The sequence below is a fragment of the Sprattus sprattus genome, assembly GCF_963457725.1.
Source record: "Sprattus sprattus genome assembly, chromosome: 16".
NCBI lineage: Eukaryota > Metazoa > Chordata > Actinopteri > Clupeiformes > Clupeidae > Sprattus > Sprattus sprattus.
In genome coordinates, this window is record NC_137914.1 from 9,912,147 (window position 1) to 9,925,451 (window position 13,305).

The following is a 13,305-nucleotide window of genomic DNA, read 5'->3' on the forward strand; positions in this document are numbered from 1 at the left end:
TAGTAAGTGATCCCCAGACCTCTCCTCCTTGCAGTGCAATGGGCTGCAGTACACAGTCACAAAGTCTGCACCAAACTGTCCATGGTATATTTACACTGGGGGATACTGAGGGATTTTCTTACGCAACATAAAGACTGCTCTGCAAGCTCTTTTTATTTAAATGACCCCCCCCCCCCCCCCCCCCCCTCTCACACACTCACACAGCCTCCATTGATTAGCACCGCCTATGCGAGGCCAGCTGCTGCAGATGGCTGACTGGCAGGAGTTAATACCGGGACACCAGCGCTCAAATCAATACCAAACACGCTGCCGCCATGGAAACCGCCACCGTGGAAACCGCCAGTGGCAACAACAGCATAGTCAGGACCTCGAGCTTATGACCAGGAATCCCCTAAGCAGCAGAGGATGATGGGTGACGCCTCTTACAAAGTAGGTTATACCGGCCAAGTCTCCACACTGAACTCAACTCTGTAACTTCTGTTATGGCCTTTCAAGTAAAAGTAAGGAGATCTGTAACGCATGGCTGTTAGCGTATCCTGCGCTGTGTGACGGCAAAGCCACGCATTAGCCAAGAACCTGCAACCTCCGAGACGGACGTGCTAGCAAAGGAGGCTAAAACCCACGGTTGCCATCTTCCGGTAGTGTGGTTTGCTCACTGAATAGCTCTACGCCCACTGGCTACAGTTGCATTAGCATTCCGTTGTTAGCGCGTCTCTTAAGGGCGTCCTGGAGCGAGGTTTACTCACTGTGCTGCTCTGGGCCCCGCTGTGCACCATCACAATGGCACAACACTGATAGCAGCTGGGATGAGGGTTGAAGGGTGAAGGTGGCACGTTGCTGGCCCACTTCAGCGTATGCTACTGCCTGGGATGTCCGCTGTGCCCAGTAGGAGCTGAGCCTCCATGCCAGTGATGACCTCATGGCTGGCATCAGAGTCTCACAGAGATGACCTCATGGCTGACATCATTATCAAACTAAGGGCAAGCTTGTGTGTGGGGAAAGGCTCGGCCAAGAGTTCATTGTGACTTTGAGTGCAGTCACTGTGGTCGAGTACAGATTTGTTACCTCATACACCCAGGTTCCAGGCCAGGTGGATTCACTACACTCATTATTTGCAATACTCAACAACTGAAAGAACAGTGCAGCTTTCTGCAGGACATATTGTGAAAAACTCTAAGAGAGAACCATTTCCTCAAGCTGTTGTTCTGGAAGAGTGTCAACCAACACAACCACACGAGCAACACAAATGACGAATTACCACGCCTACCTCTCTTCTTGGAAACATAATGTTCTTAAAAAAATGAATAATTCCAACTGAAAATGCACTAAGATGACATGCAAGGTCAGTACAGCCACGAGTCTTTGTAGACTTTCCAGTGAACTGGCTGCTTAGAGAAAAACCTCAGGTGACATGAATTTTTTTACCTGAAAATGAAAAACCCCTGTGCCATTTCCTGGTAGTTCTGTTTTTGTACATGGGTTGTGTGTGTGTGTGTGGAAGTGATCGTGTGATGATAAGTATCTGTACCAGAAGGAGAGGGTGTAGTCTCCCACGAACGTCTCGCTCTCGCGCACTAAGAAGGAGCCGTCGGGGGCGCCCGTCTCCACGCAGTACTCCGAGAGCAGCCGCTCGGCGATCTGACGGCCGTCACGCCCCGCGCCCAGTTTCCCATGGAACCACTTTTCAGTTACATGCTGGTCCATGCCGTTACACACCTGTAATAACACAGAGACAGAGAGGGAGAGACAGAGGGAGAGACAGAGGGAGAGACAGAGACAGAGAGACAGAGAGAGACAGATTTAACACTTTTTTATGAAATCCTATGAAACAGAGGACCACATCCACAAAGAGGAGGTGATGTGTGAATGCAGGGCCAGGAAACCTTTACAAACTGACACCTGTCAACAACTCATAATACTTCACCACAGAACAGCTCCACAGGTGTTATCCTAATGATCTTAAAGGGGAGGAATGTGTACCTTTGCTAACCAATTGGTTACATGGTGTATCCTACCATCCTTATTAAAGTGGATCTGTTTTAATTACAAGGTGAGCACAATGCTGTGATTAAGTCGTTAAATGACTCACACGGTTCTTTAAAAGTCTAAACCCATGAGAAGCCTCTAACGTTCCATCAAAAGCACCACATTAAAGGGCCTACAAGCCTTACTTGGGGTAACTGAGGGACACGATGTTCTCTGACTAATGCACCACATACAGACGGAAGACGTTTAAAAGTCTACACCTTCATTACCAATGGTGCGCACACACACACACACACACACACACACACACACAGACAGACAGAAAAAAAACCACACACCCCCGCGCACACAAACACAACGTGAAAGATGAAAACTAGGACTAGCCACAGACCATAGGCGCAACAAGCTGAGAAGAGAAGAAAAATGAAATACAGTCTCATACCTCTCTGTGCTCCTCCTCGTCGTCGTTGCCCTGGTTACTTGTCGTTTCTTCCGAGTAGTAAATCTTGCAACTGGTGAGGACAAAGAAGTGAGGGTACCATTCCTGAGGGGAAAGACACACAGATGCCGTTAGACGTTACGAGGACAGGGCTCAGATCTGGGACAGAGACGCGGTGTGTGTGTGTGTGTGTGTGTGTGAGCACTCTAGGAAACACACCATCAAAGAACACAACTGACTGACCATAGCTGATAAGACTGATATGCCAAGACAATTTCCAGGATGGACAAGTTTTACTGATTTAACTGAGCTTTACTGATAGGACACAGACAGAGTTTCAGACTAAACATACGTAATGGCAAAGTACAACGAATACAGATATCTGGCATGCATTTGGAAGTGCTGCACACGTGCATTCATGTTTCCAAGAGGAACATTGTTTTTATTTGGATGCCAACCGCAGGTCCATTATGGCATCTGCAATCTGCTATTATGTATATGTATAGACACACTAATGCAGAACAAAAAAAGTACTGTTAGGCCAAATGCTTAAAACTTTTGCAAAGTACGTTATGTATGCATCTGGGATGACGAGGCAGAATGGTGTGTTCCCTAGGTTAAGGCTCTTTGTCATCGCCGCACAGAGAGTGCACTCACATGGTTGATTGGGTCCTCGAGATACAAGATGCCATTCTTAATGGAATTACTGATGTCGTTCTCGGAGTAGGGCGTGGAAGTGGACACTTCCTCGTAGGAACTTCCCTCGGCTAGCTTCTTATGCTGTGGAGATGGACAAAGCAACAGAACACCTCAAAACACAACTTTCAACACAAAACAGTGCCACTTTTTCAAGTGTCAAATAAAAAAAAAAAAAAACATATGACTTGTCAATTTGGTAACTACACACACCTTCTCATTATGACTATATTCTTTCTATGATTCCCATTCCAATGTTGCCCAAAGAGAAAGAGTGCTGCAGCTACTGTGCCCATGTGGGATTGACAGCTTTGTTCAAGGACACCATAGATTCATGGGTGTTGGGGTTTAGACTTAAGGTGTGCATTAGGTGATGAGCCAGTCTACCTCCACAGCTCTTACAGTTTGGTGGTCATGGTTTATATGACAGCTGCCACCTATGGCACTAGTAACCATCACCATTATACAGCTTTTGTTTGTTTGATTTTTTGTTCTTTTTTTTAGCCGTTTTATTGTTTTGGGTTTAACATTTTGAACTCAACCTGTGCAGTACATCATGTTTGAGCAGATCGACCTGGGCCAAGTATCATTCCAACATACCCGTGTTTTTAACAGTTAATGAGATTCTGGCATGTACCATTGTCTTTTTTTCAAATCCCTTCTCAGAAGGGAGTCTGTATAGTCAAGCGGCCCTGAGGGACATTCAGTACATTTGCCCTCATCATGGCCTCACCTTGATGAGGATCTTCCTCTTCAGCTGATTGGGCGAGGGCAGTCCGTCGGCGGAGATGTCCACTGCTTTGGTTAGCAACATTTCTCCAAACACCTTCTTGAAGAAGGTGGCCATGTTCCTCTGCTGGACAATACTGCAGTGGTCCTCGATGGAGAGGATGATGGGATACCTACGGGAGGAGAGGGTGGCAACAATTAGCCAAAGAGAACTGTGATGTATTGTGTTTTTCTTCTGCATCATCAAAGGTGTTGTCCAGGATTGGAATCCAATAAACCTTTTGTCAAATACAGCAACATTTCTCCTCACCATCTTCTAGTTGTCAGTTCTGTGTGTGCAAAATAAATTAAATATATATATATATATATATATATATATATATATATATATATATATATTATGGTGTTTTACATAACCAGGGCTGTGTAGAAAGTGCAGCCCCCAATGGCTCTTTGTGATGTTGAAGCAGGATCAAGTACAACACCTTTAACATGTCTCAGCTCTTTGTGATGGAGCTATGCTGTAAACTGAAACTCTTCAAAGCTGTTTTTTTTTTTTTTTGCTGAAACAAACATGCTTTAGTTTTATCAGTCACTGCATCTCAAAACATGTTTCAGTTTTGTCAGTCACTGCATCACAGCATGGGTTTTAGAGCTGTATAGTCAAATGTGACACCTACTGTAAAGTTGTTTTTTTTGACGATGACAGGATAAGCGGTATCTAATCAACCACATCACCCACACACTAAGAAATACTGACTCTCTTACACGCACACACACACACACACACACAGACACCGTTTCAGTTACAGAGAACAGGGCGAGCAAGGGAAAATCAGGTGATGTAGGCTGAAAGAGGAGTGTGTGTTCTGTTTTAGAACACATGCAAGCACAAGGAGAAGAGGGGGCTGCGGTGCTGTTGGACTCACTCAGAGGTGACAAAGGCGTGCTCTTTGATTGTCGCCAGGACATCGGTGAACTTGATCTTGGTGGTGAGGGTGTGACCATGGTAGATGACAGGCATTCCATCCGGGCCGTCCCAGCAATCCACTGAAGTGGAGGACACACACACACACACACACACACACAGACACACACAAAGTCACACAGACACACACACATTCAGTCACGGTTTGACTGAACTTCCTGCATTTGCAAACAATCAAAAGGTGCGCCACCAAAACAAACATGTTGATGCTGTTCATACTTAAATCTTCCACTCAAATATGACAGCCTATTACACATATATTACAGCCATTATCTTTAAAGAAGGCCAACCTGACCAGCCTGTTAATAACAAAGACAGAAAGCTTAGCTTTCAGACAAGTGTGGTTAAATATCTTGATCTCTCTAACACGGGATGTTCCGCCATAATGCCCACTCCCTGAGCGTCAGTGTGGTTCTAAAGTTATAGAATTCAATATAATTACGTAAGCTTACGTTAGTCGCCATAATGAGTGGAATTTGCTTCCTTAAAAGGCAACAGTACAGTGAGCGTGAGGAGTTTCATTGTGTTTGTCAGATAGATGTGTGTATGTTGAGGTGAACGAGGGTGTGGGTGTGGGTGTATACGTGCATGCATGGATGCATGGGCGTGATAGTAAAACGTACACTCGATGCATCTGCAGCCCATACGCAGGCAGCGAGCGTAAGCCTCCAGCGATGACTCACTGGAGAACTGGTCTCCCGTCAGGTAGCTGAAAACACAGAGCCCAACATCATGAGTGCCAGTGTGCTGCACTGTTATCGCCTCACACATAGGATCACCTCACACATCACACATAGGATCACCTCACACCTCACACATCACACATAGGATCAACTCACGCATCACACATCGGATCAACTCACACATCACACATAGGATCACCTCACGCATCACGCATCACACATAGGATCAACTCACACATCACACATAGGATCACATCACACCTCACACATCACACATAGGATCAACTCACACATCACACATAGGATCACCTCACACATCACACATAGGATCACCTCACACATCACACATAGGATCACCTCACACTTCACACATAGGATCACCTCACACATCACACATAGGATCACCTCACACATCACACATAGGATCACCTCACACCTCACACATCACACATAGGATCACCTCACACATAGGATCAATTCACACCTCACACATAGGATCACCTCACACATCACACATAGGATCACCTCACGCATCACACATAGGATCACCTCACACATCACACATAGGATCACCTCACGCATCACTCATCACACATAGGATCACCTCACACATAGGATCACCTACTCAAGTCCCAGGCCACTACTCCTCCAGCTCTACCTATTATTTCTATAACACTTGCCGTCTGCCTCTCTCTGTCTGCCTGCCTCTCTCTGTGTCTGTGTCTGACAGAGAGAGGCAGACAGACACAGACAGAGACACAGACAGAGACACAGACAGAGACACAGACAGAGACACAGACGACACACAAGGAAAAATGGCGCTCCCTTACCATACAAGCGAGGGCATGTTATCACTCAAACTCACCCAGCCTTTCCACCCAGTTCATCCAACCCCCTGAAACTTTATCAAAGCCACATGCGGCGCTTGTGTTCCTTGAGCCCATCTGAGAGTGGGCCCAGCTCTGCCATAAAGCAGCACAAAGCCCAAACTCTTTCTCATCCGCCAGCTCAATGGGAGGAAAGCCATGTTTCCACTTAGCTGAAACAATCAAAGCGCCACAATTGCCACTGAACTAAAGATGACCTTTCACCCACTAATCTGTCCACAATCTCCTCTGACCGTTACATCTGATCCCCAAAAGCGCCAGGGGAAATGTTTGAAGTCATTATTTTCTAACAGTAAATCCGAATCATGTCGACTCATTGTTAAGTATAGCAAAGCAGGCTTAACACACCAAAACATAAATGGGACTGGCAATGTTAAGATAGACAGATACTAAAGAAATGTAGGAAGTATTTCGGTTTAACAAGTTTGTGAGACAGCCTCTCTGCACATTTTCTGTGTGAAATTATACATATTTATAAATGTGTAATTATATTTCTCAGTATCGATAATACACTCAAGGCAGGTAGTTATTTGGAAATATTGCAGTTACGGTATTTGAAGACACAGGCAAAAACAACCGCAGTATTGCATACTCTCTCACTCATCAAGCCTGTGGTGTCTGAGTGCCCCACTTGCCCCTGGTCTTGGAGTGGCCCCCCCTTGCCCCACCTGCCCCTTCTGCCCTTAGTCTCTAGTCAGCTCGCACTTACGTGTTGTGAGAGGAGGAGATCCAGTAGTGAGAGAGCGGGTTGTTCATGTCCTCGGGTCGCACCTGGTCCCACGTGTCGTTCCAGATGGTGTTCTCCCTGGAGAACAGGTAGGAGAGGAACTGGGGAGACAGGGGGTGGAGGTGAGTAACTCCAGACGTTCCACAGATGAAAAATGTTAGCTTTGATTACAGACGAGAGCGAAACGTTCATTAGAATGAAATGCCATTATGCAACCTCCTGTCTTAGAACATGAATACGCCAATCGCATTTACATATGACCTGTCACCGTTGTTTAACCTGATTTTGTCTATCAAACAGATTAGTTCAATAATGGCAGTGCATACTAATTATCTTTACAAAAGAAAGGAAATCAAGTATGAAATGTGGAACACGTTAACAGTTTAATATTTAAGAACTAGAAAATGCATTTCCTGAAGGAAATACCAGTGCATGAAATGCAAAGGTTAAGAAAGGAAGAAGAAAAGAAAGAAGAGTGAAAGAAGGAAAGAAGAAAGGAAAGAAGAGTGTAAGAAGGAAAGAAGAGTGAAGAAAGGAAAGAAAAGTGGAAGAAGGAAAGAAGAATGGATGAAGGAAAAAAGAAAGGCAAGAAGAGTGGAAGAAGGAAAGACAAAAGGAAAGAAGAGTGAAGAAAGGAGAGAAGAGTGGAAGAGGGAAAGAAGAAAGGAAAGAAGAGTGAAAGAAGGAAAGAAGAAAAGAAAGAAGAGTGAAGAAAGGAAAGAAGAGTGGAAGAAGGAAAGAAGAAAAGAAAGAAGAGTGAAATAATGAAAGAAGAAAGGAAAGAAGAGTGAAGGAAGGAAAGAAGAGTGGAAGAAGGAAATAAGGAAAGAAAGAAGAGTGAAAGAAGGAAAGAAGAAAGGAAAGAAGAGTGTAAGAAGGAAAGAAGAGTGAAGAAAGGAAAGAAAAGTGGAAGAAGGAAAGAAGAGTGGATGAAGGAAAAAAGAAAGGCAAGAAGAGTGGAAGAAGGAAAGAAAAATGGAAGAAGAAAATAAGAAAGGAAAGAAGAGTGGAAGAAGGAAAGAAGAGTGAACAAGAGTGGCTCTGGATGAAGAGATAAAGAGAGAGTGAAAATATTGAAAAAAGGAGATAAAAATGGAGTGAAGAAGAGAGATTGAGTGTGAGAGAAAGTTGACAGAGAGAAAGATGGAGAGATGGAGAGAAAAAAAAATAGAGAATGGATGGTGTCTTAATGTTCCTAGTTACAGTTAAATTGAGAGGGACAGAGAGAGAAGAGGTTCTTTGGATTTGGCACAGGTGTCAGTGAAGCATACTAAGGCAGAAGGCAGTAACTTCTATGTTAAAGCTCAGTGGTATGATAACAATGGAATAATGACCCTATTAATTAATCAGTAGTAATACTATTTCATTTATCACAATTACCAATACAATGATTATCACACACACACACACACACACACACACACACACACACACACACACACACACCATTGAATTATCACATTAAGCACATAAAACAATGAACTTGAATTGTCACATGAAACACATAAAACATCTATGTCAGTCCATTGGGGTGTGTGTGTGTGTGTGTGTGTGTGTGTGAGAGAGAGAGAGAGAGAGAGAGAGAGAACGATAGAGAATGAGGCCCATTTTCCCCCTCCACATGCCCCCGCTCGCCAAGCGAAGTTACCCGATTTAGATGCACCTTTTTCGGACTAGCCACAGGCACTGGGTGGGGGAATAGCCCGATAGCTTAGCATATCTGCCATGCAATTCTAATGGTAATGCTACCTAGCTTGGTATGCTAACTGTCGGTAGCCTATACATCGTGAAATCAACCAAAATACTGATGTCACTGGCTTTAATTTGATAATGGCATGTTAGTAGTACATTTAATATCAGTACATTTGTTTAATTACTGCTGATATTTTACAAATACGTCAAAAACTCATTTTTGACCAAACTTGAAGTTACGGTCTTTTGCCTTAGCACGGCAGAGTAAAGCACAGGTGCAAGCCAGTTTAAAGACCCTATTATGATGTCATAATGGCCCAATGTAAGTCAATGGGAGAAATTTATATTCGTTTTTCTTTAATATCTTAAAAAGTATAAAGTTTAGAAAAGTGAAAAATACATAGCATAAGTGTCGTTTACAAGACCTACGCGACAAAGTTTGAATGAAGTTTCTACGTTAAGTGGTTCGGGCTGAATTAATCGCAGAAAAAGGTAACAAGAATAAGAAGAAGAAGAAGAAGAAGCCTAGGAATAACAATACAGGGCATTTCATGCACTGTAATTAAAACATCAGCACGGTCTACGTCCATTAAACACTAAAGCCCACTGTTCTGAGAACCAGGTCATGGGTGTTGATTCCACAGGCATGGGAAATAAAAAAAAAAGAGGTTAATGTTAGTGGTAGGCGTTAGTGGTACCTGTCAGTTTGACGAAATACAACCACAAAGACAGGTCATCATTTCAAATAAATTCAAAGGTCTCAAAGGAAACCACAAGAAAAGGAAAAAAAAGTCAGAAAGAAATAAGCAGGTTTATAAAGCTTTGTCTCAGACACCATAGAAGGAGGACAGAGGTTGCATGGTTAAAGAAAAGGCCTCAAGTTTAGGAATTACAGACATGAAGTGATTGTTGGTGTCAGGGGTTTTTATCTTCGTCAAAAAAATGTAATAAATAAATGTCCTTCATGCTAAAAATGATGTTACATAACTTATCTTGGTCTGTTCATGACAAAAACAGCCATGTAAATAAAAGATCAATTAAAATTTCAGACATCGTAATTACTTTTGAAAGTGTCTTATTAATGTCTTTTTTGGTCTTTCACCAGGTACAATTTTAATATTTCTCCACACACAACCACGCAACCGAGTGCAGAGTCCAACCTGGGCCCAAAGGGTCTCATCACCTCCAGGGGGGCTGCTGGACACACATTGAGCTCATTCACTGCCTCATTTTATGACCTCAGAACGGAGGCATTCACCTTGTGACACTTTACTTTTACTTAGGTGTCTATAGTCTACAGTACCCCAGACAAGAGGTGAGTTTGGGCCAGCAGTGGGCCAGCAGCGGGCCAGATCCGGCCCAAAAAAGAGAGGCGTGCCCATCCCGGTGGCCCAGCATCAGGGGGATGGCTGCGTGACTGAGGGAAGACTGTGAGAGAAGACGGCGGCCATAGAGACAAAGAAAAAACAGAGACAGGCAGGGAGAGATGAGAAAAGATGGAGGGAGAAAGGGAGGGCGACTGAACGAGTCTTACTTCGTCCTGGCAGAAATACGGCTGCTCGATCTCCCTCAGAGGGTCCTTCAGGTAGCTGAACATGAACTCCTGCACCTTGTTGTTATCTGTGGCCCACATCTCCTGTAGACACACACACACACACACACACACACACACACACACACACACACACACACACACACACACACACACAGAGTCAATGTTGCTGAAACCTTACACCACTTCAGAGGACCCTCTTATGTCCTACCCCCCACATCTATCCAGCTGTAATCCATGACATTATTTATAGTCTTATACGCGGCTCTCTCTCAGATTTCTCCCAGCAGCCCTCAGCCTGTCTGAACCCTGTGGCCGTCTGCAGCCGACTACACACACACACACAGTCAATGTTACAGGCCTTACCTTCTGGTACTCCAGGAGAAAGGACTTGAACTCTTCCAGCGTAATCCTCTGCTCGGGCCGCTCGGTGTACCTTTGGGAGAGGAGCAGAGTTGGGCCGGAGACTACACACAAAATGAACTCATGACGCAGGGATGACATGGAATATTACAGAAAGGAAAAGCAATAAAGGAATAGATGAAGAATGAAGGTATCAAAGTATGACAGAGAAAGAATTAACGTTACTTGGAAGAAAGCAAATGACAATACGTAATGGAACACGGGCGATTATGTATAGACAGAAAGGGAAAATGAGAGAGAAAGAGAAAGAACATACCTCTGCAGAAAAGGAATCTCCATCTGAAGGGGAACATTTGAAAATAAGGAGGTTAGTGTTCAATTTCTCTGCTGAGATACACAAAACATATACAACCAAACATAGATGGAATTTTATTTGTTTGCGGCCAGTTTTTGACTTGAGCGTGGGTCATTTAATGCAGGTCACTAGGTTCACATGGCTTTGGGCTTGAGCCGGTCCTAATGGCACAGGGCAGCCAGGTTTTTTTTTTTTTTTAAGTGGTAAGTATTGATTTAGAAGCCATTTGAACAGCAGCTGACAGCACTGGCTGATGGGGCTTAAGTGCCCTAGATAAAGATACTTTGGGGGCGGGGGGGGCAGACAATGCCATCATCTGCCCCTCCCTTCCCACCCCTACTAGACAAAGGGCTCATATTACAACCCCCCGCCCCCCCAGACCCTAGAAATAACTCCTTAATTGAATCAACTCACTGTTTTCTGGGCTTCAAACATTAGGCTGCGATAGAGTTGGGCAAACTGACAGTAGGAGACGTCGCCGTTTCTCAGCTCCCCATCCTGCTCACAAAGAAACACACAGGAAGCAGACAAACACATCTTACTTCATGACCTAAGCTCATGGTACTAGTCTCTTCACAGATCATTGGGGGGGGGGGGGCATATAAGATTCAGGCAGTTTAAATGACTAGAGTATTCCTTTGACAACTCATAATCCTTTTTAGAGTTCAAATGAAAGTATTATTTCTTCTTTCTAACACCAAATGAGGTGTTTCTGTGTGTGTGACATATCGGTGAAAGTGTTACCGGCAGTTTCTCTCGCAGGAACCTCATGTTAGGTACTCTGTAGTTGACCTGACACAGCATGTTTTTCAGGTCTTTGCAGGAAATCCTGAAATACAATATGAATGAAATCAAATCAAAATCTTTACAATGAGCAGGGCAGGAAGAATTTCAGATATAATGTCAGCGCTAACTGGAAAGGTTCCAGCAGTGGGCGATACCATCTTTAAAACAAGCAGAGTTGAAACCAAAATCTCAAGATTTGAAAATGTTTACAATGTTCATTGAGTTCTTTGCGAGTAAAAAGCCTCATTCAGTGGCTGTTTCCTCAAGTTCCTTTGATAAACGCTTCCTAATCTGTGCCACTCATTCCAGTGTTTGATTGACAGCTGTGAGAACCAGAAACCCTGGTGATTAGTCTGGAGGCACTCGGAGGGCTGTCAATGATCGCATCAAGGAAACAACTACGTGCGCATGCGCATCCCTTCCACTCTCTCCCTCTCTTTCAGTGTGTGCCACCCTTTTCTCCTCACCTCCCTCAGTTTCTTCTTCTTTCTCTCCCTCAGTGTCTCACTGTTCTCATCCTTTCTCTGTCACTCTCTCCTCCTATCTGTCCCTCTCTCTCTCTCTCTCTCTCTCCCTCAGTACTTGAGCACTTGAAGGGCACAAGAAGCTCTCACACACTCATCCTCTGGGTCCGGTTTCCTGAGACAGGAAGTGTGTTCTGGGTGTTCTGCTCCATGCTCTCTGCCTGAACCTCACTCTCTCTCCTTTGTCTCAATCTTTCTTGCTCTCTCTTCTCCTCTGTCTAAACCACACACTCCAACTCACTCTCTCCCTCCCTCCCTCCCTCTCCCTTTCGGGGTCTTCCATTTGCTGGTTGAAACTGTGGACCAGCTAAGATTACCTCACCAGTAAGAACAGCCTAGACTCTCTATGTCTGTGTCTGTCTGTCTGTCTGTCTCTCTCTCTCTCTCTCTGCGTCTCCATCCTGCAATAAACCACCAGGTCAATAAACGTTCTGAGCAAAGACAGGCATGGGCCATTAATAAAATCCAATATGTTGACACACACACACACACACGTACAGAGTTCATACAGACAGCACTTGCTTCACTCATAAATACACACTACTACCCTGCCCTCTGTCTCCGTGTCCCTTTCTGACCTCAGAGCACTACACTCTGCCGGACAGACAACAGAGGTGAGCAGCAGCTGGACCATCACTCACACACACACTTACACATCTTTCTCACACACACACACACACACACACACACACACACACACACACACACACACACAAAACAAAGCAGCCGCATCACACATCTGTTTAAAGCCACCAACACTAACAGCAAACATTCAGGATGACTTGGCAGTCATCTGCCACTACCGTCAAGGCAACCTGTTATGACGGCAGTGGTGTTACGTAAGAGAGACACACAGTATGCAGCAGTCTCGCTACCAAACCATCCGGTTTTCTGCGGT

At 44.5% G+C, this 13,305-nt stretch overlaps 1 protein-coding gene across 1 annotated transcript in view; it reads right to left on the reverse strand.

The window, feature by feature from the left end:
• Window positions 1–13,305, reverse strand: part of plcg1 (phospholipase C, gamma 1) — a 36,270-nt gene that overhangs the window by 11,371 nt on the left and 11,594 nt on the right. Inside the window, exons 6-17 of the mRNA XM_080853543.1 lie at window positions 11,842–11,926; window positions 11,512–11,595; window positions 11,059–11,081; window positions 10,746–10,815; window positions 10,362–10,463; window positions 7,118–7,236; window positions 5,462–5,547; window positions 4,780–4,900; window positions 3,855–4,023; window positions 3,083–3,205; window positions 2,429–2,530; window positions 1,529–1,716 (exon numbers count right to left, since the gene is read on the reverse strand). Of these exons, the coding sequence (XP_080709669.1) occupies window positions 1,529–1,716; window positions 2,429–2,530; window positions 3,083–3,205; window positions 3,855–4,023; window positions 4,780–4,900; window positions 5,462–5,547; window positions 7,118–7,236; window positions 10,362–10,463; window positions 10,746–10,815; window positions 11,059–11,081; window positions 11,512–11,595; window positions 11,842–11,926 (1,272 nt within the window). The remainder of the gene's footprint in view (window positions 1–1,528; window positions 1,717–2,428; window positions 2,531–3,082; window positions 3,206–3,854; window positions 4,024–4,779; window positions 4,901–5,461; window positions 5,548–7,117; window positions 7,237–10,361; window positions 10,464–10,745; window positions 10,816–11,058; window positions 11,082–11,511; window positions 11,596–11,841; window positions 11,927–13,305) is intronic.